This window comes from Rattus norvegicus, chromosome 1 (assembly GCF_036323735.1).
Source record: "Rattus norvegicus strain BN/NHsdMcwi chromosome 1, GRCr8, whole genome shotgun sequence".
Taxonomy (NCBI): Eukaryota; Metazoa; Chordata; class Mammalia; order Rodentia; family Muridae; genus Rattus; species Rattus norvegicus.
The window spans coordinates 103603673-103627720 of NC_086019.1; the positions used below are offsets into that span (position 1 = coordinate 103603673).

At 47.5% G+C, this 24048-nt stretch overlaps 1 protein-coding gene and 1 pseudogene across 5 annotated transcripts; both read right to left on the bottom strand.

Moving 5' to 3' along the window:
• Positions 1-477: 477 nt before the first annotated feature.
• Positions 478-8694, bottom strand: Klk1c6 (kallikrein 1-related peptidase C6). 5 transcript variants are annotated; one of them, NM_001395125.1, is made up of 5 exons: positions 8613-8694; positions 2406-2559; positions 1274-1560; positions 1041-1177; positions 478-679 (listed from the first exon to the last, which is right to left on the bottom strand). In NM_001395125.1, exons 1-5 carry the CDS (start codon positions 8656-8658, stop codon positions 524-526), a joined length of 780 nt encoding a protein of 259 aa, NP_001382054.1. In that variant the 5' UTR covers positions 8659-8694; the 3' UTR covers positions 478-523. The 5 variants fall into 5 exon arrangements, with proteins under 5 accessions (NP_001382054.1, XP_063126332.1, XP_038942527.1 ...); XM_063270262.1 differs by having other exon boundaries at positions 491-679; positions 1274-1556; positions 2408-2559; positions 8613-8658; XM_039086599.1 differs by having other exon boundaries at positions 491-679; positions 1274-1434; positions 8613-8658.
• A 2471-nt stretch (positions 8695-11165) lies between these two features.
• Klk5l-ps1 (kallikrein related-peptidase 5 like, pseudogene 1) lies at positions 11166-21948 on the bottom strand (annotated as a pseudogene).
• Between the last annotated feature and the right edge of the window lie 2100 nt (positions 21949-24048).

The window sequence follows — 24048 nt, forward strand, 5'->3', positions numbered from 1 at the left end:
CCAGAGACATACCCTTCATGAGTTCCAGGGGAATACTCTGTAGCCTTAGCCTTGGGGGCAGTCCCTACCCTTCAGTGGACACACACCTCCCCAGGAAGAAAAGACTTAATATAACCCTTTCTTGGCTTCTGCGACTCAATAAAACTCAGCTGGCAGTTTAAGTATTCAATGTCCGACTGCTTGTCACCTCTTCTGCCCCAGTGTAGCATCAGGCCTAGATGGAGACGACCTTTCAGGTGTGTCTAACATTGCTACACTGTGAGACCTGAACATATTCCTTGCCAGAGGACACCCCTGTGCCATCTCTGACTTGGTCTGAGCCTTTTGTCTGCATTTGTCTCAAGGCCATCCTTTTAGCCTACCTTACATGGACCCCTATCCCTTGCCGACCTCCTTTTAGAGTCCAGACCTTAGCTGGGTGGACTCCCAGCTCCAGACTCCAGAAGGTGAGAGAGTGTCAGAACTTGGACACATGTGCTGCATGGTGGGTTTTATTGAGATCAGGGTACACTCAGTGTGACACTCAGGAGTTTTCCTTCATAACTTCTTTTATCCAGGAGGTGAACTTAATAAGTTTGGTATAGATGGCTGGCATATTGGGTTCAGCACATGGGTCAGAGCCCCACGATGTGATGCCTTGGAGCACACCATCACAGATGAGGGGCCCTCCTGAGTCACCCTGAAAGAAGGAGAGGGACAGGAGTAAGGAAGGAGTTGGAAGTTGGGTTCTACTTGACAACCTGGAACTGATTTCCGAAGGAGGAAGTCAGGGACTCTAAGAGGCAGCTCTGGCCAGTAAGGTAGGGAACCCAACTCTTGGGAGCCCAACTCATAGGGAGTGAGCGGTGGACAGGCCAGTTCCTGAAGCCAAGTCAATGAGGAGGAATAGTACCAGCTGCAGGATCCTCCCCTCCCAGCTCACATCACTTCCATAAGGAAGGATGGGAAGTCTCTGCTTAGACAGTGTCTGGAATTGGGAATTGAGATCCTCAGTTCCTACTCTTATCCCTACACCTCATTGCAGGGAGATGCTTTCTCACCTTGCAAGTGTCTTTGCCTCCTTCCAAATCTCCTGCACACAGCATGAGATCTGTCACCTTCTCATTGTAGGCTTCGATACACTTCTCATTAGACAGAAGGTGGATGTTCACACACTGGAGATCATCAGGTAATTCCCCTGTGGACCAGGAGGCAAGAGGGTCATGAGCAGACCCCAGCCACATCCTGTCTGCCTCTCCCTCACACCCAGCTGTGTTTCCTGCCTTAGACTTACAATCCAGGGGTTTGGTGCTGCCCCAGCCTGAGGCAAGGCAGGTGCTCCCCACCTTGGGCTCCTCCGTGGGCAGATCGATGACCTTCACACCATCTGTGATGTCAGCAGGCTTGCTGAGGTGGAGCAGCATCAGGTCATTGCTGTAGTCATCTCCAGGTTGTCTGGTGTGGTTTCTCATGAAGAATGGGTTGTAGTCAGGGTGAGGGAAGCTTTGGCTGACAAACCGGTACTGAGCAAAGGGTTCATCTTCAGATAGATTGTTTCGGCCCAACAAAACATGGTAATAGCTGAGGGCAGGGAAGGAGATGGAGCAAATGAGAAGAGGCAACCAGGGAGATTGGGCAGAGTACAGGGAACAAGAGGGAAGACGGAGGGCAGAAGGAATAGAGAGTCAGAGAGAAACACAAACACACACACACACACACACACACACACACACACACATTTAGAGACAGAGAGTCAGAGTCAGAGACAAAAGACAAGGGAAGAGGGGTCAGGGAGGAGGAGGGTGCAGCTGGAAGGGGGTGAACTTACCAAGTAGGTAAGGCCAGTCCCATGACCCAAGTCTTAGCTCCCCTCCCCTAACTCTCCTCCCCCACACCAGCATCCTGCTCTCTTTCTCTGTACTCAGTTACCTCACCCAGTGTCAGCTCTGAAAAGCACGTCCCTGTGCCCTGTGAGTGGACAGAAGGTCCTAAAGGCCAAGCTGTTCTGAGGAGAATGAGGAAATCTCTCACACCATACATTCAGGGACACCCTACATTCAGGGACATGACTTTTTATCCCCAAGGGCCTTTAAGCCTGTTCTCCAGTATTGTCAGTAGTAATAAAAGAGGACACATGAGACCCAGACCCAGACTGAGATGGGCGGAGATGAGGATAGGAGACACAGAATGACAGATGGCCACAGAGACACTCAAATATGAATACAAGCAGACATATGAACAATAAGATAGAAAAGATAGAACCAGGACTCGAACTGAAGCCTGGAGAGAGGAGACTAGAGACTCAGGAGGTCATAGACGGACCATGCGTCCTGCCCCGCTGGACCTCTTTTGCCTTGAGCCAGTCCCACCCTCCTGCCCTTCAGTAACAGAGCCTGTCCTGGAGTCATTCCTGTCCCCTCCCTTACTTGCTATAGCAGTGGGCAGCTGTGATCACCCAGCTGGGGTCTATCAAGACACCCCCGCATAAGGATCTACTGATGACAGCCACTTGCCAGGGTTGGGAATTCTTCTCACACTTATATCCTCCAACAACCCGAGACTGGCCAGGAGGTGCAGCATCTGTAGGGAGCACATAGGGGTGAGGGTATGGTTGGAACAGATTCGGGTATGGTTGTAGTGTTCAGGGACACAGTTAGGCAGGGCTGGGACATAGCTACAGTATGCGGGGAAGGGACTCATGTGTGGGAGATCAATGCTGTGGGGACAGAGAAAACTCCTGAAGCAGAAATTAGGTATGGGTTAAAGGATGGCAGGCAAAGAAAGAGAGAGAGAGTCAAGGTACTTTCTCCAAAACTGACCACTTAATTGGTCATAAAACAGGCCTTAATAGATACAGAAAGATAGATATAATCCCACCCGTTCTATCAGACCACCACGTGCTAAAGCTGGTCTTCAATAACAATAAGGGAAGAATGCCCACATATACATGGAAGTTGAACAATGCTCTGCTCAATGATAACCTGGTCAAGGAAGAAATAAAGAAAGAAATTAAAGAATTCTTAGAATTTAATGAAAATGAAGGTACAACATACCCAAACTTATGGGACACAATGAAAGCTGTGCTAAGAGGAAAACTCATAGCTCTGAGTGCCTGCAGAAAGAAACAGGAGAGAGCATATATCAGCAGCTTGACAGCACACCTAAAAACTCTAGAACAAAAAGAAATAAATAAACCCAGGAGGAGTAGAAGGCAGGAAATAATCAAACTCAGAGCTGAAATCAACCAAGTAGAAACAAAAAGGACTATACAAAGAATCAACGGAACCAAAAGTTGGTTCTTTGAGAAAATCAACAAGATAGATAAACCCTTAGCCAGACTAACGAGAGGACACAGAGAGTGTGTCCAAATTAACAAAATCAGAAATGAAAAGGGAGACATAACTACAGAATCAGAGGAAATTAAAAATATCATCAGATCCTGCTACAAAAGCCTATATTCAACAAAACTTGAAAATCTGTAGGAAATGGACAATTTCCTAGAGAGATACCAGGTACCAAAGTTAAATCAGTAACAGATAAACCATTTAAAAAACCCCATAACTCCTAAAGAAATAGAAGCAGTCATTAAAGGTCTCCCAACCAAAAAGAGCCCAGGTCCAGATGGGTTCAGTGCAGAATTCTATCAGACCTTCATAGAAGACCTTGTACCAATATTATCCAAACTATTCCACAAAATTGAAACAGATGGAGTGCTACCAAATTCCTTCTATGAAGCCATAATTACTCTTATACCTAAACCACACAAAGACCTGACAAAGAAAGAGAACCTCAGACCAATTTCCCTTATGATTATCGATACAAAATTACTCAATAAAATTCTTGCAAACCGAATCTAAGAGCACATCAAACAATCATCCACCATGATCAAGAAGGCTTCATCCCAGGCATGCAAGGATGGATTAATATACAGAAAACCATCAGCATAATCAACTATATAAACAAACTGAAAGATAAAAACCACATGATCATTTCATTAGATGCTGAGAAAGCATTTGACAAAATTCAACACCCCATCATGATACAAGTCCTGGAAAGAACAGGAATTCAAGGCCCATACCTAAACATAGTGAAAACCATATACAGCAAACCAGTAGCTAATATTAAACTAAATGGAGAGAAACTTGAAGCAATCCCACTAAAATCAGGGACTAGACAAGGCTGCCCACTCTCTCCCTACTAATTCAATATAGTTCTTGAAGTTCTAACCAGAGCAATCAGACAACAAGAGGAGAACAAAGGGATACAGATTGGAAAAGAAGAAGTCAAAATATCACTATTTGCAGATGATATGATAGTATATTTAAGTGATCCCAAAAGTTCCACCAGAGAACTACTAAAGCTGATAAACAACTTCAACAAAGTGGCTGGGTATAAAATTAAATCAAATCAATCAGTAGTCTTCCTTTACACAAAAGAGAAATAAGCCGAGAAAGAAATTAAGGAAAGGACACCCTTCATAATAGTCCCAAATAATATAAAATACCTTGGTGTGACTTTAACCAAGCAAGTGAAAGATCTGTATGATAGGAACTTCAAGCCTCTGAAGAAAGAAATTGAAGAAGATCTCAGAAGATGGAAAGATCTCCCATGCTCATGGATTGGCAGGATTAATATAGTAAAAATGGCCATTTTACCAAAAGTAATCTACAGATTCAATGCAATCTCCATCAAAATACCAATCCAATTCTTCAAAGAGTTAGACAGAACAATTTGCAAATTCATCTGGAATAACAAAAACCCAGGATATCTAAAACTATCCTCAACAATAAAAGGACTTCCGGGGGAATCACTATTCCTGAACTCAGACAGTATTACAGAGCAATAGTGATAAAAACTGCATGGTATTGGTATAGAGACAGACAGATAGACCAGTGGAATAGAATTGAGGACCCAGAAATGAATCCACACACCTATGGTCACTTGATTTTTGACAAAGGAGCCAAAACCATCCGATGGAAAAAAGATAGCATTTTCAGCAAATGGTGCTGGTTCAACTGGAGGTCAGCATGTAGAAGAATACAGATCAATCCATGCTTATCACCCTGTACAAAGCTTAAGTCCAAGTGGATCAAGGACCTCCACATCAAACCAGATACATTCAAACTAATAGAAGAAAAAGTGGGGAAGAATCTTGAACACATGGGCACTGGAGAAAATTTCCTGAACAAAACACCAATGGCTTATGCTCTAAGATCAAGAATCGACAAATGGGATCTCATAAAACTGCAAAGCTTCTGTAAGGCAAAGGACACTGTTGTTAGGACAAAATGGCAACCAACAGATTGGGAAAAGATCTTTACCAATCCTACAACAGATAGAGGCATTATATCCAAAATATACAAAGAACTCAAGAAGTTAGACCGCAGGGAGACAAATAACCCTATTAAAAATGGGGTTCAGAGCTAAACAAAGAATTCACAGCTGAGGAATGCCGAATGGCTGAGAAGCACCTAAAGAAATGTTCAACATCTTTAGTCATAAGGGAAATGCAAATCAAAACAACCCTGAGATTCCACCTCACACCAGTGAGAATGGCTAAGATCAAAAACTCAGGTGACAGCAGATGCTGGCGAGGATGTGGAGAAAGAGGAACACTCCTCCATATTTGGTGGGATTGCAGACTGGTACAACCATTCTGGAAATCAGTCTGGAGGTTCCTCAGAAAATTGGACATTGAGCTACCTGCGGACCCAGCTCTACCCCTTTTGGGCATATACCCAAAAGATGCCCCAATATATAACAAAGACACGTGCTCCACTATGTTCATAGCAGCCTTATTTATAAAAGCCAGAAGCTGGAAAGAATCCACATGCCCTTCAACAGAGGAATGGATACAGAAAATGTGGTACATCTAAACAATGGAATATTACTCAGCTATCAAAAACAATGCCTTTATGAAATTCATAGGCAAATGAATAGAACTGGAAAATATCATCCTGAGTGAGGTAACCCAATCACCGAAAAACACACATGGTATGCACTCATTGATAAGTGAATATTAGCCCAAATGCTCAAATAACCCTAGATGCCTAGAACAAATGAAACTCAAGAAGGATGACCAAAGTGCGAATGTTTCACTCCTTCTTTAAAAGGGGAACAAAAACACACTTGGGAGGGAATAGGGAGGCAAAGTTTAGAACAGAGGCTGAAGGAACATCCATTCAGAGCCTGCCCCACATGTGGCCCATACACATACAGCCACCAAACTAGATAAGATGGATGAAGCAAAGAAGTGCAGGCCAACAGGAACCGGATGTAGATCTCTCCTGAGAGACACAGCCAGAATACAGCAAATACATAGGCAAATGCCATTATTAAACCACTGAACTGAGAACAGGACCCCTGTTGAAGGAATTAGAGAAAGGACTGAAAGAGCTTGAAGGGACTTGAGACCCCATATGAACAACAATGCCAAGCAACCAGAGCTTCCAGGGACTAAGCCACTACCAAAAGACTATACATGGACTGACCCTGGGCTCCAACTGCATAGGTAGCAATGAATAGCTTAGTAAGAGCACCAGTGGAAGGGGAAGCCCTTGGTCCTGCCAAGCCTGAAGCCCTAGTATACGTGATTGTTGTGGGAGGGCAGTAATGGGGAGAGGATGGGGAGGGGAACACCCATAGAGAAGGGGAGGGGGATGTTGGCCCCGAAACCAGGAAAGGGAATAACAATCAAAATGTAAATAAGAAATACCCAAGTCAGGCTGGAGAGATAGCTCAGTGGTTAAGAGCACTGACTGCTCTTCCAAAGGTCCTGAGTTCAAATCTCAGCAACCACATGGTGGCTCACAACCATCTGTAATGGGATCTGATGCCCTCTTCTTGTATGTCTGAAGATAGCTACAGTGTAATTATATATACTAAATAAATAAAATATTTAAAAAAAGAAATAACCAAGTTAATAAAGATGGGAGAGAGAGAGGATTCCAGTCCATTCTCAGTCCAATGAGAGTGAAATCAGAGGCCAAGAGGCTTTGGCATTTAAAGACTCCAAGGCTTGAGAAGACATCAGGGCTTTGGTTGGATTTTGGGAATTCTGGAAATGGTGAGGCCCCTGATAACAAGATTTGAGCGAATAAATGAATCCAGGAACAGGAGTTTGGGGATGATTTCGGGTTCGGTAGATTGGACCTGAAGCAGCCAGCTGGGATGGGAGAGAATGAGTGGTTTCCAGATCAAAGGGGCAGGGTCGAGGCTTGGGTGTGGACTCCTGTTAGGGTCTGTGGTGGAGATGATACCTAAAGGTTGGGACTCCCTAAAATCATAGTTTGAGACTGAAGAAGTAGTTGGAGAAGGAGACTCTGGGGGATGTGAGGGAACAGTCCTTCTTTGCACAGAGTGGGTGGGGGCAAATGGTCAGGGTGTTGGTGAGGTTCAGGGTTCTCTTGGAGGCAGCCTCAAGACAGCACCGGGGTGAAAAGGATTTCAACAAGTCAGAGCACTGTGCGACAGACAGGAGGACCCAGTTGGTGTGGGGTGTTAGGGTTAGGTGTTGGGGTTTAGGGATGTCCTGCACATAATGGGAACTAGAGCTGTGCAGTGGGGTTCCAGTGAGATAGGACAGGAGCAGCTGGAGGCTAGAAACAACAAGTAGCCTGCCGCTGGGAGTGGGAAGAGTGGGCCAAAGCACTGCCTTAGGAAACAGGGAAGCTTGGCAATCATTTATCTGTAATCCCAGCACACAGAAGGCTGAGGCAGGAAAGTTGTAATAGACCAGAGAATAGCCTGAATTATACCATGAGACACTAGCTCAGCGCTTATTCCCAAGAGCAGGGCAGATGGCTTGGTTGCTACAGTATTGGCTCTGCAAGCATTAGGACCTGAGCTGAACTCCCCAGAACCCAGGTAAGAGGTCAGGTGTGGCAGTGTGCCCCTGTAACACCAGAGGTGGAAGCAATAGGAGTCCCCTGAGGCCTTCCAGACAGTCAATTTAGTCTAAATGGAAAATCCCAGTTCAGTGAGACCTTATTCAATTGATTATTGAAGATCCTTGATGTCTATGTCTGGTCTCTTGAGAGCTGGCTCCTCATCCCAAAAGCAGACTTAACCAAAAAGCCATTGAGAAGGGACATGTGCTGATCCCCAACACCAGGAAGGGTCGGGGGACTCATCAGATGTCAGAAGCCAATATGCGAAGTAAAACTGTCAATAGAAACTGAGCACCTTGAGAAGATGGCGGACTAGTTTTCAGGATGTGGAGAGCACAGCTGAAGGCTGACAGCTGCAGGACAGCCGAGGGCTCTAGTGTGGGATTTGGGCAAGCTCCTGACTCAGGGGTTGGAATCTTAGGCTCTAGGTAAAACAGCAAAATAGAGAGACAAGCAAGGTCCTAAGGTTCATCGGCGTTTGGAAAAATTCCTTGGAGAGACTGGAGAAGCCCAGAGATGATGAGGTGACTAAGGAAGGAGAAAGTTCTGGAAAATGGGAGGGAACAGGTGCCTGGCATGGGAGAGAGGACTGTGAGGGACTTGGCAGGGTGCAGGAGAAGAGAGGGAGGAGCAGGTGATGCTTTAGAATATTGGTGGGGCCAGTGGGGAGGGGAGAGGGATGTCCAGGGCCAAAAGCAGCATGAGAGGCAGGGCTCTGACGATGCCTGCTTCCCCCCGTCTCACCAATTCGTCCCATGGACAGGACAAGGAACAGGATCTGGAGCCACATGGTATCAGGTGTCCAGGAGAAGCAGGTGGTGGCACTGAGGAGTGTCCTTGGTGAGCCTTTAAAAACTCCTCATTCTCCCCCCACCCCCGCCCCACCCCTGCCCTTTTGGCACGAAGATGCTGGCCAAGGCCATAACCTTGCTGACTCAGGTGGATTCCCTGCTCTCACCCTCATGGCTGTGGGAGGGGAGGGCCCTATTGCACCTGCTGTCCAGTAGATCCTAGGTTTCCCTGGATACCTTCCCAGGGATGAGTTGGGTGGGGCAGCGCCTGTTGCTCCTGGACCTGTTCATGTTCTGTGGACCAAGGTCAGAGGGCAAGGTCAGGAGTGATATTGAAGGGGTATGATAGGTGCATGGAGGAACAAGTGACCCCCAAAACACAGCTGTAAGTAAGATGCTGTACCTCAAGACCAAGATGATCCTCAGGAATTAGCCTTTAGAACAAATTCTTTGCACCATTGACAGCCAAGAAGTCTGCAAGCTCCCCACAGATAAAAGTTTTGTTTTTGTTTTTTTTGTTTTTGTTTTTTTGAGAATGCCAAAAATCTTGCCTTCCTTGGACTATGGATCACTGATTTTATTTTTCCTATTAGACGTTTGGGAGCTGGGTAATGGTGTACACCTTTAATCCAGGAAGTTTGAAGCCAGAGGCAGGCAGATCTCTGTGATTTTAGGCTCTAATAATCTGTGATGTAGACCAACCTGGTCTACATAGTGAATTCCAAGACAGCCTGGGTTATATATAAAGCTGTCTCAAAACAAACCAATAAAACAAAGTAAGATAAATAGAAGTTACGGTGCACATTACCATGTCCTGATCACTCTTTGGTTCTAGTATATGAGAATTCAGGTTATTCCTGGGGAGTGCCACACGCCTGGAACAGTGTTGGACTGGAAATGACTTTCTCTTATTTCCTATGTAAGGGGACTCAAGGTCCCATCCTTCAAAAGCCCAAAGATCTGGACTAATTGACTTCCCTGGGCAAGATTTTGCCCACAGGGCCTGCATGGTGGTCACACCTGTTACCTCAGCACTTGGGAAGTGGAGGCAGGAGGACCAGAAGTTCAAGGTCAGCTCAGCTACAGAACAAGTTCTAGGTCAGGCTACATGAGACCTTGTCTTCTTAAGGAAGTATGTGTGGGGATGGGTGGGATTGGGATGCAGGCCAAGTGGTGGATTCATTGCCTAGAATGCAGGAAGCCTTGGGTTTGAGCCACAGTGCTGTGTATAATCAGGTGAGGTGGTGCATGCTTGTAGAACTAACATGTGTGATGTGGAGGCAGGAGGATCAGAATTCAAGATCATCCTTGACTGACAGAAGGGAATAAATATGTAAGTAAATATTTTGAGGTTGGCCAGATGGCTCAGTGGGTAATGTGTCTGCAACCAAGCCTGACGTCCTTTAAATTCAATCCTGAGTGGTAGAAGGAAGCCAACTCTTGAAACATGTCCTGTGACAGACACTCTCACCCACACAATAAAGACCTGCAATAAAAAATATTATCTGAAATCTGTTGATTTCAATGATCAATATCAAAGGTTTCAGCATTCAGTGACCCTAAGAATCACAGGTTGGGGTCTCAGAAGAGAATCAGAAACTCGATTCCTGTATCTTTGATGATAAAGCCACAGTTTCCAACCCTGAGACCTGGATGATGCAATCAGCAAGGCAGCTCACCATGTCCAAGCCTGTATTGTGTGTCACCAACGCAGACAAGGCAAAGAGAACATTTCCCTTACTGGCTTGGCCACCGGGAGTCCTAGAACTAATGATGAATCTTGGAAATCTAGATTTAGGTCCTCTTACTGGGGTGCACTGCTCATGACTGTGGACAAAGTGCCAGACACAGTTCTGATCGGCTAAGAAGCACAGCTCATTTAATCCTCACAGACACCCTAGGAGACATGTGCTCTGGTCACTTAGTTCACAGATGGGAAAACCAAGGATGAGCGAGGCCACACCCCTGATCCCTGATTCCACATCTAATTCAAAAGAGCAAAGCCATATCTGAAGCTGTGTACCATCTCCCAAGGAAGGGGTCTTTGGGTAACATGCAACAGGAGACTTTGTAGCCTAGTCCTCCACACATTTCCCATTATGCCCTGTAGGGTTTTGGCTTAGTGCTGCTTATATTCATTGCAAAATTCTGTACCCCAAAACCTGGTTGATTCAAGACCAGTAGATCCTCATGTACCAGCTTTGTTGTACAAACCTTGTCCCCAAGTTATCCTTGATTGGTTAATAAAGATGCCTACAGCCTATAGGCAGAATAGACATAGGCAGGTCTGGAAAATTCTGGGCTTGAAGTCTCAGGCAGAGACCACAAGAAGAAAAGGGTATGGGAGAAGGAAGAAGTAGTCACTGGGTAGGTGGTTCATGATCGCATGTCCACGAGGGCTAGTCCCTTGCACTAGAAGCGGTCAAGGTGGAACATGGAGCGTCACACTTTGGGGTCATTGACAGGGAAGTAGACAAAAGAGCATAGAGGGCTGATGTCTGCCCAGCGTAGTGCTTTCAGGCGTATTGTAAATATCAATGTTTTGAGACTTTTATTTGGGAACTAAATGGTCTAAGGTGATGTAGAAACCCCCAAATATTATTTACCACACTACCCTAAAGAAAGAAAGTCACTCTCTTACAGAGAAAATTGGATGAGCACTATGGATCAACCCTATTTTTTTCTTTTTTAACTAAGGGTTTCTCTGTGTAGCCCTGGCTATCCTGGAACCCAATTTGTACTCCAGGTTGGCCTCAAAGTCAGAGATCTACTTGCCTCTGATTCTTGAGTGCTGGGATCCACCCTACCACCCTACCAACACTGTTTTCTTCATGCTAAGCAGGTGATACCAGCAGGAGAGAAGCCCTGGATAACAGTGTATGTTGATATGCAGAGGGACTCAGCTTTCTCAGTAGGAATGAGGGAGATTCTTAGTCAGTGTCCCAGGTGGTCCTTGAGGGACGTAGATAGTGGGCCAATGAGTCAGTTCCTTCTCATATTTTTCCATATCCACTCCATGTAGCTTGCAAACTTTTGTGTAGACTCCAGGCTTGATGGTAGTATCACAGGAGACATCACCCCAGGATACAATGCCCTGCAGGCTCCGTTGCAGATCAAGTGTCCTCCAGAGTCACCCTGTGGACAGAGGGAGGGGTTTTCCTCAATATTTCATTCCATGTAGTGAGAGGATGCACACCTGCTCCTCCTGTCTCAACCTCCAGAGCGCTGGGGCGACAGGTGTGCACCGCCCTGCCTGTTGTCTGTAGTGTTGGAGATGGAGGCCAGGTAACTCTACCAACGAACCCAGTTACACCCAACCCACTGTCCCCCTTACTCTAACCAACCACTACTTTTCATCAATGAAATCCCCAGCCAACCCCAGTCCAGGAAACTCAAACCTTAACTCAAATCAGTCCAAGTCTCCGCTGATTCAACACAACCCAAGAGAACTCAGTCCCACATGTTCAGTACCCAGCCCCACTTAGTTCAAATCAGATGCCCTCCAAAATCTAAATATCGTCCTCATCCAAAGCCAAACTAAAGCTGTGCTCTTTAAACACAACCCAACTCTGATCATTGCTTATTTTTTACCCCTTCCACAAACCTATGACATCCAATGCCAACCACAATATCTCCCCATCCTGAGTCAAAATAAACTCCCTGCCTCCATGCCTTTCCTACCCACCCTTCAGAAACCAAGAACTTGGGTTACTTCCCCACCAAAGCCACAGTCTATGCATCCCAAACCTAGAAGTTTCCAGTTGTCGTCGCACACCCCGGCCCCCATACCCTTCCTTTATACTGGGTTTGGCAGTGGGCAGCAGTCAACACCCAGTGCGGGGATTGAGGAAGGCACCACAATTGAAGGGGCCATGAGAGGGCCACTTGCCATGGCTGCGAATGAGGCACACACTCCTCGCCTTCTAGGACCTTGTCACCATCCTGCGCTGTGGAGATATACAGGTAGACGATCTCTCCCCATACCCGTGCTTTTCAGGATTCCTGCCTCCTCCTCACCCTATCCCCACAGGCTTTGCCCAGGTCATTGGTTCATTAAGAAATCGCTGGGTGTGTCAGAGCTCCTCCTAGTCAAAAAAAATGAAAAAATGAAAAAATGAAAAAGAAATCCCTGCTTAGATTGGCAGATGGCTCCTCAGTTAGGTGCTTGCTGCCTGAAGACCAAGTTTGGATGCCTAGCAACCTGTGTGGACACATGCGTGTATGAGGTCAGAGGACAATCTCAGTGTCATTCTCAAGTACTGGGATAGATTACTCTCACTGAACCTGTGCTCACTGACTGTGCTAGGCTGGTGGGACAGTGACCCTCAGGATCCCACTGGGTCTACTCCCGCTCCCAGTGCTGCATTATGGCTTCTGACAGGTTCTGAGGGTCAAATCCAGATCCACAAACCTGTACAGTAAGCAGCTCACTGACTGGACTCTCACTGACGGACCTGTCTCCCAGGCCAGACTTTGGACTCTTGGAGCTTGTTTTTCTCAATCCTAGACCATGGGTACGGTCATGAAACTCAGAAAGGGCCTACCGGTGTCTGTGTGTGGTGAATTCTGCCTGAAGCATTCTAAGCCCTTGAAACACTATGAATTGATTTATTCATTCAGTGTTTTGAGGCAAGGTCTCACTCTGTTGCACAGCCTGGCTTAAAACTTGTAACGTAACTGGGGCAGTCTGAATGCCTGACAGTCTTCTCTATTAGGTCTCTCAGGTTCTGGGATTACACTTGTTACTTTAAACAAAGGACACCCGTTTATTTATGTGTCCATGAGGATGTTCAGGTTGGTGATGGTAGCTATGCCTGAAGTATGACAGACATCGGTACAGATCTAGTTACAACATCAAACCACAATTTAAAATCTGAGGACACGACTCAGTGGGTAAAGTCCTTGCCTTCCAAGCACAAGGACCCAGGTATAATCCCAAGCACTCCAGTAAAAAGCCAGGCATTGTGGTGCGTGCTTATAACTCCATAAGCTACACTGCCTGAGGGCAATGAGATCCCTGGAGCTCCCCTGTGCTAACCAGTGAGCATTGTGCCTCTGACAAGTTCTGTGTCAAAAAACTAATGTGGTGCTGGAGCAATGGCTCACAGGTTAAGAGCACAGGCTGCTCTCACAGAGGATCCAGTGTCAATTTCCAGAAACCAAATGGTAGCTCATGACTATCTGTAATTCCAGTTCCAGGGGATCTGATGGCTGTTTCTGACCTCTGTGGGCACCAGGCACAGACATGGTGCACATACATGAATGCTGACAAAATATTCCTACACATAAAATAATAAAATAAAACAAAGCAGGCAGTGCCTGTCATGCATGTACACATACTGGATGTGTATACACGTGCACACAAAGAAAAAATGTGTTTTACTCACAAGCAATTTTATGGAACTCAGGGACCCAGATATTCACCTATAGGAGAAATACTCATATATGGACAGTTCTCCACCAACCCAGATCACATACAGATACCACCAGATACAGAGCTGAGATTTCAAGTTCCAAGACAACTAGCAGCATAGCACCGATGGGGGAATAGGACCGCTAATGTTTAAGGAAACTCTGTGAAGTTCACAAGGGGTGGGGCGACCTTGCTCCTGCCTCTGGACAGCAACACACACACACACACACACACACACACACACACACACACACAGAGAGAGAGAGAGAGAGAGAGAGAGAGAGAGAGAGAGAGAGAAAGAGAGTTCTGATTGGCTAAGATGCACAGCTCATTTAATCCTCACAGACACCCTAGGAGACAAGTGCTGTGGACACTTAGTTCACAGATGGGAAAACCAAGGATGAGTGAGAGACAGGGAGACAGAGAGAGAGACAGAGAGAAAGAGAGACAGAGAGACAGAGAGAGACAGAGAGAAAGAGAGACAGAGAGACAGAGAGAGACAGAGAGAAAGAGAGACAGAGAGAGACAGAGACAGACTAACAAAGAGACAAAGAGACAGAGAGAGACAGAGATAGAGACAGACACCCATAGAGACTAATACAATCAAGACACTACAGGAATGTTCTTGCCCCACTCCTCCAAGGTCAAGATCATGACAGACACCTACTCCTGTGCTGGACTGATACAACCAAGCCATCTCTCTATACTCTGCCCTCTACCTTCCAAGGTCAGGAATACAGGCAAGGACTTGAGAATCTGTGGGAGTGCTGATGTGGCAGTTGAGGGGCTTAAAAGAGGAAGGGTGTGGTCGCCCTGTGGAGGAGGACACTGGCTGAACAGCTGGGCATTGAGCTGCACCCAGCTGGTCCCAGCTGGAGGAGGGTGGAGGCTCTGGCTGGGTGCAGCAGACAGCTGAGGCAGAGCCCAGGGAGAACCCAAGGGGAGGCTTGGCCACCATGGGGGAAGGCTGAGAGCCCTGGGCAGAGGTCATGTTGGGAACAGGAGGATCGTTAATGGACACCCCTCCAGATTTCTGAAGGGCAGAAAGCATCAGGTTACATTGAAATTTTCCACAAGATGTGATAGAGTTTGGTCTGTGGTTGGACTTTCACCCAGAGTGATCTTCCTTTAATGGCCATCCTTGAGTCCAACATGCTCCTTAGTAAATGAAGGCAATAGTGACTATCATTCCACAGTGTGGGTCCCAAACTCAATTATTCAGGCCTGAAGGCAGGTACAATGTGTGTCATCTCAAAAGTTCTGACCTTATTTTGGCTGACAGGATTTCTCACTAAATATGGAGCTTAGAGTTTGGCTGGACTGGATGGCCAGCAAGCACCAGGGATCCCCCTGTCTCCACCTCCCAGCTCTGGAGTTTATAGGCATACAGCTGGGCTTTCCATGTGGGTATTGGGGATGTAAACTCAGACAGCCATGTTTACACAGCAAATGCTTACACAGCAAGTGCTGTGTCCACGGGGCTTGCCCCAAGCCCTCTGCCTCACATGGTCGATGTGTGGGAATAGCTGTGCCTGCAGTGTCCAAGTTGTCCCACCATGTTCACACACCTCATAGAGAACTACACTGGATACTTAGGGAGGATACTTGGCTCCTTCCTAGGGTTGAGAAACTAGACTTGCAGTGTTGGGAAACTGGTAGCCCTGGGATTCAAACCTATGTCCTGAGCTATTGGTGTCTCAACAATCCTGACTGCTTGTCCCATGTGTCACCTACATGATGTGATTGGTACATCAAAATAACTGTCATAGCTATAAAGCTCTTAAGGCCCAGAGAGGTAAAAGAGTTTCCTCAAGGTTACACAGCAATAAAGATCATCCTGAGAAATAAGGTTCAAGGGCTCAGATGGCCCATATCTTCTGTTGACTCAGGATTGAGGATTCAGGGATATTTAACTGGTGGCTCAGAAGGAAATGAAAATAGGGGTCTGAAGGAAAGGTATGAGCTGAAAAGTCCAAGGGTGCAGATACTCTGTGGAAATAGGCACCCTTTCCAGCAGACCAGTACTTGACTTTGATGCCCCTCACCTGCAGCCACCAGCAAGATGAAAGCAAGGTGAAGTGACAGTGTAGAATAAGCTCCAGCATTTAGCGATCTGAGGGTCATGACAAAAACTGGGGAAAGGCTGGAGCCATCTGTCCCCATAACCCTTCTTAGACACAAGTGTATCCCCTGTGTAGACACACTTTTCTTTTGTCTTTTGTCACAATGTTTTTCTACATGTCCCAGGCTGGCCTCAAACTCATGATCCTCCAGCTTCAGCCTCCGGACTATTGAGACGACACGTGTACAGCATGATGCTTGACAGGGATTTACTTTTACTGATCTGCCTTCTGTCTCCCGCAGGCTCCACCTGTTTTCCCTCCTGGTCACTATCTCTGGAGGGGCCTCTGTGCCTTCCAGAACTGGCAGACCACAGTGTTATTCAATAGCCTCTGTATCTCTCTCTCATTCCTAAGGCCCTGGATCAGGACTCTAATCAGCTTCCCATGAGTCCCGTTTAGTCTAGTACTCTGTAGTCTGCCTCATACATAAGTCCCTAGAGAGCTAACCTCTCTCATTCCCTTCTTTCTATCCTCTCTTCTGCTCTAAACTAGATAAGTGAAATGAACCTCACACCTTCCTTGCCCCTTACTGGTGGATTCTACAAATGCCTTCTATCACCAAGCTATATGACCAACTCTCTTTTTACTATTCATTTTGGGGCAGTGTCCCACTAAGTTACCCAGGTTAGCCTTGAACTCCCCACCTTCATGCCTTAGGCTCTCAGGTGTTGAATGACTTTCACTATCCCATCTGCCTTTCTACAGCAGAGATGAGCAATCCTTTTTCCCATCAAGCTTCCCATGGACATCTGATAGCCCCTAAATAAAGTCCCATGTCCTCAGCAGGAGTTAGAAAGGCTGAACTTCCTCCTCCTCTTCCAACCTGCTCAGCTGGGTCTCTGTGACCTTGCCCTAGGCATAGCCAGTGCTGGACTTCAGCCTGCAGTTTCACACACAGACTGCACAGCTTGTCCCAACTCTTGAACTTCTCTGTCACCTCTTCCCTCCCTAGACTCTCTGTGGTGTCTTCTCATGAGACTGAGAACTCCTTCTAAACAGATGCCACCAGAGTGACCCTCAATTCGCAGGTACCACCCAGTGTTAGAGTCTGGCACATGGAGAGAAGTCAGGAAGTTTGGGGGGGGTGTTGAATTCAAGTCCTTCTCATCTTGCTATTTACTCTTTCAACTCATCCTGAAAGACTATGCAAGCCTTGGAAGACCAAGACATGGTAATCCAGAGGCGATGTCATCAAGATTCTATGGCGTCTGTCCTGCCCCTGCATGGTAGCAGTGACTGCAGATACTGAGACCTGGATGCTCCCCACTCCTTGTTCTTGAGGAGGATGGAGTCAGGTCAGACCCTCCTATCCTCAGTTCTGACCAGCGTGAGACAAATAAGAGAGGTTGTTCTGAACTGACTTGACCTGTGGTAACTGCTGACCATGTTCTTGGCTCCAAGCGAACTGTTTTCAGGGACGAGCTCCCAGTTCACCCTGTCCCTTACTCCCCCCCACACCTAGGCTTTTCTAGAAGCTTCAAGACATTTTCTTGGTTCAAATCCAACTTAAAGCAACAGGAAAAGAACACAGAGGACGCAAATCCCTTGACAACTGGTCGTCCATGGTAGTATTTGTCTCCTGGACACCAAAGCATTTATAGGGTCCCCTCTCCTCTCCCACCCTCTTCCCCAAGTTTCTCACAAAGCTCTCACCCTCACTGGTTCCTGCAGTGATATCCAGGGCAGCTGGGATTCCAGAAGGGGAGCAGTCACCCGAAAGCCTGCATTTATAAGCTCCTAGCCCAGCCTTGGTCTCGGGGTGTGGTTGCATAGAGTGGAGAGAGAGGCAGTGGAGGGTCAGGTTTACAGGCTGGACACGATGGTGACTGGTGGGATGTGAGACTAGGAGCTTCTAATGAGCATTTATTAGTCTGAAGACATTGTATGTGTCTACAAGGAGAAATTCCACCCAGGGGAAAATCCCTCAGAGGGAGGGGACAGGAGAGAAAGAGCAGAAACCAGAGGACAGTGTAGCACAGAGCTGGAACGTTTTGGTAGCTGTGAACACTGACTGTTAAAGTCATGCTTCTCAGACCTGGGAGAGACTTTTGGAGCTTTGGTTCTTTCTGTTGTTATGAGACGGGTCTTGCTGATCTGAGTCTGGACTTGAAATCCTTCTGCCTCAGCCTCCCAAAGGCTAGAATAACACGTATTTTCCACCATGCCACCTTGCATGTGGATTTATGTTAGCATATGGACTAGGAATATGTTGGATCTGGTTGTCATGACCTGAAGTCTCGAGTGTCAGTTTAATTCTTTCATTTTGTTTTCAAGACAGAGTTTGTCTGTGTAGCCTGGCTGCCCTGAAACTCACTCTGTAGACCAGGCTGGCCTTGGACTCAGTAATCTGCCTGCTTCTCCCTCACATGTGCTGGGATTAAATGTGCACACCACCACCATCTGGTTGACCTTTTTCACTTTTATTCATTAAAACATATTAAATGTTCACACACATGTCCAGGTGGGTGTTGAGGCCAGATATCAAGTGTGGGTGTCTCCCAAGAGTGACTTATGGAGTTTTACTCATTTCATGTTTATATTTTATGTGAGGCTTACATATGTGAACTTGTGAACCAGTAGAACCAGTGCAGGTGCCCCTCAGTCTAGAGGCTTTGGATCCTAAGAACTAGAGTTACAGTAGGTTGTGCTGGTTGCTACCTGGCATGGGTGCTGGGAACCAGACTTAGGCTCCCTGGAAGAGCAGCTTGGATTCTGAACTGCTGAGCTTTCTCTCCAGCTCGCCACCTTGTCTTTTGAGCAGAGTCTCTCTCTAGCGGGGCTTGGAGCTTCCTGATAGACCCAGGCTATCTGGGGAGTCACCTCCAGAGACCCACCTGTCCCATCTTCCCAGTGCTGGATGACACTGAGCTCAGGTCCTCAGGCTTGCATGACAGGCACTTTGTTCACTGAGCCTTGTCCCTATGACAGTCTACTTTTGAAGTCTGAGGTCCAGTGCCTACAGACAGCTGCAGCCTGGGCTCACAACTGAGAATAACTTCTGTGGTTCCAGGCTTTTATTCTGCATGTTTTCCTTCTGCTGGTGTCATCTCCATGTTTTTCCTCCTCTTTGTCTTCTCCCCCTCTTTCCCATCCTCCCCCTCCTCCCACTCTTACACTTGATTCCATCTCCAGCACCACGTAAAGCAAATAGGATAGGGCAAGCCTGCAATCCTACCTCTTGAGGGGGTGAGGCGGGAGGATCAGGAGTTCAGGACATGTTTGCCTACTTAAGTGAGCTTGAAGCTAGCCTGGGATACCTGAGACTTGTTTATGATAACAACAGCAAAACAAAACAAAATAAAACAACCCCTCCCCCGCCGCCGCCCAAAGAACAGAGTTTGCATGAGCCAGGCCGGGTATCACAAGCCTTTTCCCTGTAACCCCAGCACTTAGGAAGTAGGGATGGAAAGGGATGGAAGGTTTGAGAACAGCCTGGGCTGTCCAGGCTGAAGCATGGTGAAAAACTATCTCAGGTCAGCTTGGCTTCTGACTGTGGATCACTGCAGTGTAGGCTGTGGAGCACGCACTGAACATCTAGGTTTCAAGCTCTTGTTCTTTGGATTATGAGGTAGTTCTGGGATCTGGAGCTTGGCCTCTAGATTCTGTGTTTGGGCCAGGAGACATCATACAGATGATCCAAGGCTTCTGGTATTTGTGGCTGGCTCCTGGTGTCTCAGAACGCCCAGAGGGCCTTGAACAATTGCCTAGAACCTCAATAATGAGAAGGTCCCTTGTGCAGGTGGTACTGAGCTGAGGTCACACAGCCAATCAGGACATCAGTTACAAGCTCTGTCCCTCCCTAGGTCTGGGAAGCTGTTGACTTTATGGGACAAACCTAAAGGGCTGGCTTAGTCACCCTGGACATACAGTACACAAATCTTAAAATCCAGGCTTTCCAACTTTAGGATATTTTTCTACCTGTGTCCTCAGAAACCTGGGAACCCAGTGTTAGAGTTGTCTAGAATCACTCTGGATCTTCAGATCAAACAAAACCCCCATTTCAGGTCTGCATCCTAGACCTACAGATACTCTGGGCCCCCATGGCTAAGTTGTTCTAGAAGTCTCCCATGTCCACATGTCTCTTTGTCTCATGCTGAGATGAGCTTCATCTGGGTCATTTTTCTGTGGGACTCAGGCTGCTATTCCCTGCTGCCTGTCCTCAGATCCCTGTGTCCTCTTGGGAGATGGTGCCTGGGCTTCCTTAATAGAGAGGAAATGAAGCTCCAATAGGGGCAAAAGCTATGCAGAAGGCCAAGGGGAGGGAGTCCACAGTTCACATTCCCAGGTCCCAGATACCTCTTTGGAACACCCTGGTGTCCAGTAAGACACATTTCTATGAGCTCCACAGGCACATACCGCCTCTAAGACTCACAAAGGGACAACCTAGGAGCTCTCACATCTTGCCAACTACAGTCCAGGGTGTGGGTTTTGGGAGTGTGCTTGCCCTGCCCCCTAGCGGTGACCTCATCTGCATGTCCTCCTGCCTGCCCCAAGCTGGTTGCAGCAGACCTCTTGGGAACCTTGGTCAACACAGAAGACCTTGAGCCTTAGGCTGGGAGTGTTGTTTTTCCTCCTCCCCTGGCTTCACTCTGTGAGCCTCCTGTGCCTCCTCCCCAGAGCGTCCTCTGCCTCCCCTTCCCCCTTTTCTACTTTTCACCCCACCTCCCAGTTTTCTTTATATTTCTTTGTCCCACCTCCATCTTCCTGGTCTCTACCCCTTTTCCCCATCCTCCTCTGCCTTCTCCTCTTCTCCTCTCTTCCCCGCCCCTTCTCTCTCTTCCATTTGTCCCCTCTTTCCTTCTCTTCCTGTTCTTACTTTCCCTTTCACCTCTTGAGGAGACTTTCTTTGATCAGCTCCCACGGATCAGTTATGAAAAACTCAGGACTTCTATCTAACGCAGACCTTTGGTCTTCTGCAGCCACCGGCGACCTGGGGTTGGGGCTGCTCACCATGCAGGTATCTCTGCTGCCTTCCTGGTGTCCAGCACACAGCATGGATTCTGTCACCCTCTGTGAATAGGTGTAAGTACAGACATCACTGGACATGAGGGTGAGGTCCACACACTGCAGCATCTTTGCACTTAGAGCTGTGGGCCGAGAGATCCCAACCATGACAGGAACACAGAAGCTCAGTTGCCCGGCCTGTTCCTCCAGAACCGAACTTCCTGCTCCAGGATACAGGGTCTGACCCAGGCATACACTTATCTGGCCTGGTGCTGCCCCAGCCGGATGCCAGGCAGCGGCTCCCCTGCTTAGGCTCCTCAGTGGGCTGGCTCGTCACCCTCACAGCCTCTGTGGTGTTGGCTGGCTCCCTCAGCTGAAGCAGCATCAGGTCCTGGCTGTTGTCAGCATCCGGGCTGAGAAACGTGGGCATTCGGAGGCTCCTGTTGTAGAGTGGGTGTGGGATGGAATGTCGGACAGTGACGTACTGGCCAGTGTCTCCATCAGTGTCCAGGCTGTGCTGACCCAGCCTCACCTTGTTATGTGAGGGAGAAGCAGAGATGAGGGAGAAGGAGCACGCAGGGGATCTGGACAAAAGGGAGAATGAGAGGAGAAATGGATGGGAAAGAGAATGTGGGCAGCAGAGAGAGCAGGAAAGTACTGGCAGGAGAGGGAGGGAGACACAGACACAGAATGGGAAAGGCAGGGGCACCAGGGTGTGAGATGGCTCAGCAGGTAACAAGCTTACTGCACTAGTGTGAGCACCTGACTTTGACCTTAGGAACTGTGATGTCAATCAGGTTGAGTGGCATGTGCCTGCAATTCCGAGCTGAGCACGCAGGGACATGGTGATCTCTAGTGTTGCCCGGGACCCAACTATGCTGAATATTTGAGCTCCTGTCTCAAAAAACATAGGGGCAGAAGATGGCTAGACAGATGGTGGCTCAGTGGATAAGAGCACTAACTGCTTTTTCAGAGGACCTGGGTCATTCCTGTTGTGGTTTGCCCTGAAGTTATCTGTATTTTGATGCTAATTCCACTGCCCCAAGACAGTTGCCTAGTCAAGGACTCAGAACTCAGGTGACTTCACCAGAACCCCCTCTCCATTGAATTTGTAAAGTACTGGTGAGGGGCAGGTACAGGATAGAAGGAGGTCTGTCATTGGAGGAGAAGGAAGGATGGGTGGGAGAGAAGTTTGAAAGAAGAAGAGGAGACTAAGGGAGAGAGGAAAAGACAGGAGGGAGAGAGGGAGAGAAGCCGTGACAGGACAAGATGGCAGGTGATGTTAAGATTCTGCTCTGTGTATTTACAGGTTGTTATTAATGTTCTCAAGGGATAGATAGTACCGGACATTGTATGTTTAAGTGGACAATTATATCTTACCAATTGGATCTGAGACTATTGTGTTGTGTGTTCTTTTATGTGAGGGTTTGAGGGTAAAAAAGTGTGCGGCTGGGATGTGTTTCCACCAAGATATCTAGCAGATATCTTGGACACCGAGGTTAGACCCAGCGGGGTAAAAGACCAACAATACATTTTTATTTTTATATTTTTACAACAACACATTCCCAGCACAAACATGCTGGCTCACAAGTGTCTGTAACTCTAGTTCAAAGTGCATAGAAACACAGAGAAGCAATACACTCATATACAGGATTTTTTATTAAGGTGATTAAAGAAAAATGATGCAGGCAGTGAAGCGGCTCAGTAGGTAGGGGCTCTTGCAGCCAAGCATCGTGACTGGATTTCAATCCCAAGACCTACATGGTGGATTGAGGGAACTGACTCCTGCAGGCTGTCTCGTGATCTCCACGCTCATGCAGTGTCATACATACTTGCACATACACAGACTCACACACTCACACATACAAAACAAATAAAGGGGATAAATCAACTTAGAAAACACAAGCTGGAGAGCAAGAGAGGAAGACAGATGATGTCTGCTCCTGGCCTCCATACACACACACACACGCTCACACACACTTCATCAACAGTATCACACATGCACCACACACACAAGATTAAATCAAGAGAACTAGAAAGGTAGCAGGGGGAAGGGCAGTGTGAAGCACCATGGGAAAGCAGGTGGAGACACATGGGAGCAGTAAGTACATGAGAGAGAAGAAGGGACTGGGGACGGAAAAGAGGCAGAGACAAACAGAGGAAGTGGGCAATGAGGCAGGAAGTAAAGAGAGAAGGGGAAATGGAACAGGGAAGGGGCAGGCCTGAGAGCCACTTGGGTACACTGGGCTAGCCTGAGCTTGCCTGGTACCTGTGATATGGTCACAGCCCAAGCTTTGAACCCACTTCCTCCCAGTACCCTGCCCTGTCTCTGTGCTCATCCAGCTGTATTGACACAGCTCTGTCCAACCTCTCCCTTGGTGTCCCCCAGCCTGGACAGGATCCTACAGTGCCAGGTTGGTCTGGAGAATGTGAGGACTTCCCTCACGTTGGCATATGGTCCCCCAATGCCTGCCTCTTAGGGTGCAGTGAATCCTGTTCTTCACTGTGGTCAGTAGTGATGGGGATGGAGAGTGGAACCCAGACCCAGAGAGAGTTGAGTAGAGATCTGGAAGTGGGGAACAATGGTGACAGATGGTCATAGAGGCACCCAGAGGAGGACAGAGATAGGACAGATGCAGAGGCATGGATTCAGGGAAAGAGGAGAGACAAAAACACAGTTTCTCATAGTCACACAAAGAGTAGGATCACACAAGACTGCGGGCCAGGAAAACGGAGAAATAAGGTGACACTGAGGTGCTCATGGCCCACCCACCACTCTGCCCTTCTGACCCAGTACTAACCTTCATTCCCCAGACATCTACCTCCCATGAGGTACCCAAGAAAGAGGGTGGCATAGTCTTCCTTGAAGAAGAGGAGCTCCCCTCACCCCAATTGTCCTCCTACTAATG

Excerpts from the sequence above, each read along its gene's own strand:
- Klk1c6 (XM_039086587.1), bottom strand. The coding sequence starts at position 8,658 with ATGTGGCTCCAGATCCTGTTCCTTGTCCTGTCCATGGGACGAATTG. Across the intron at positions 1,178-1,273 it reads CAGCACCAAACCCCTGGATT|GGGAATTACCTGATGATCTC; the intron begins GTAAGTCTAAGG and ends CCTGGTCCACAG. Across the intron at positions 680-1,040 it reads GAGGCAAAGACACTTGCAAG|GGTGACTCAGGAGGGCCCCT; the intron begins GTGAGAAAGCAT and ends TCCTTCTTTCAG.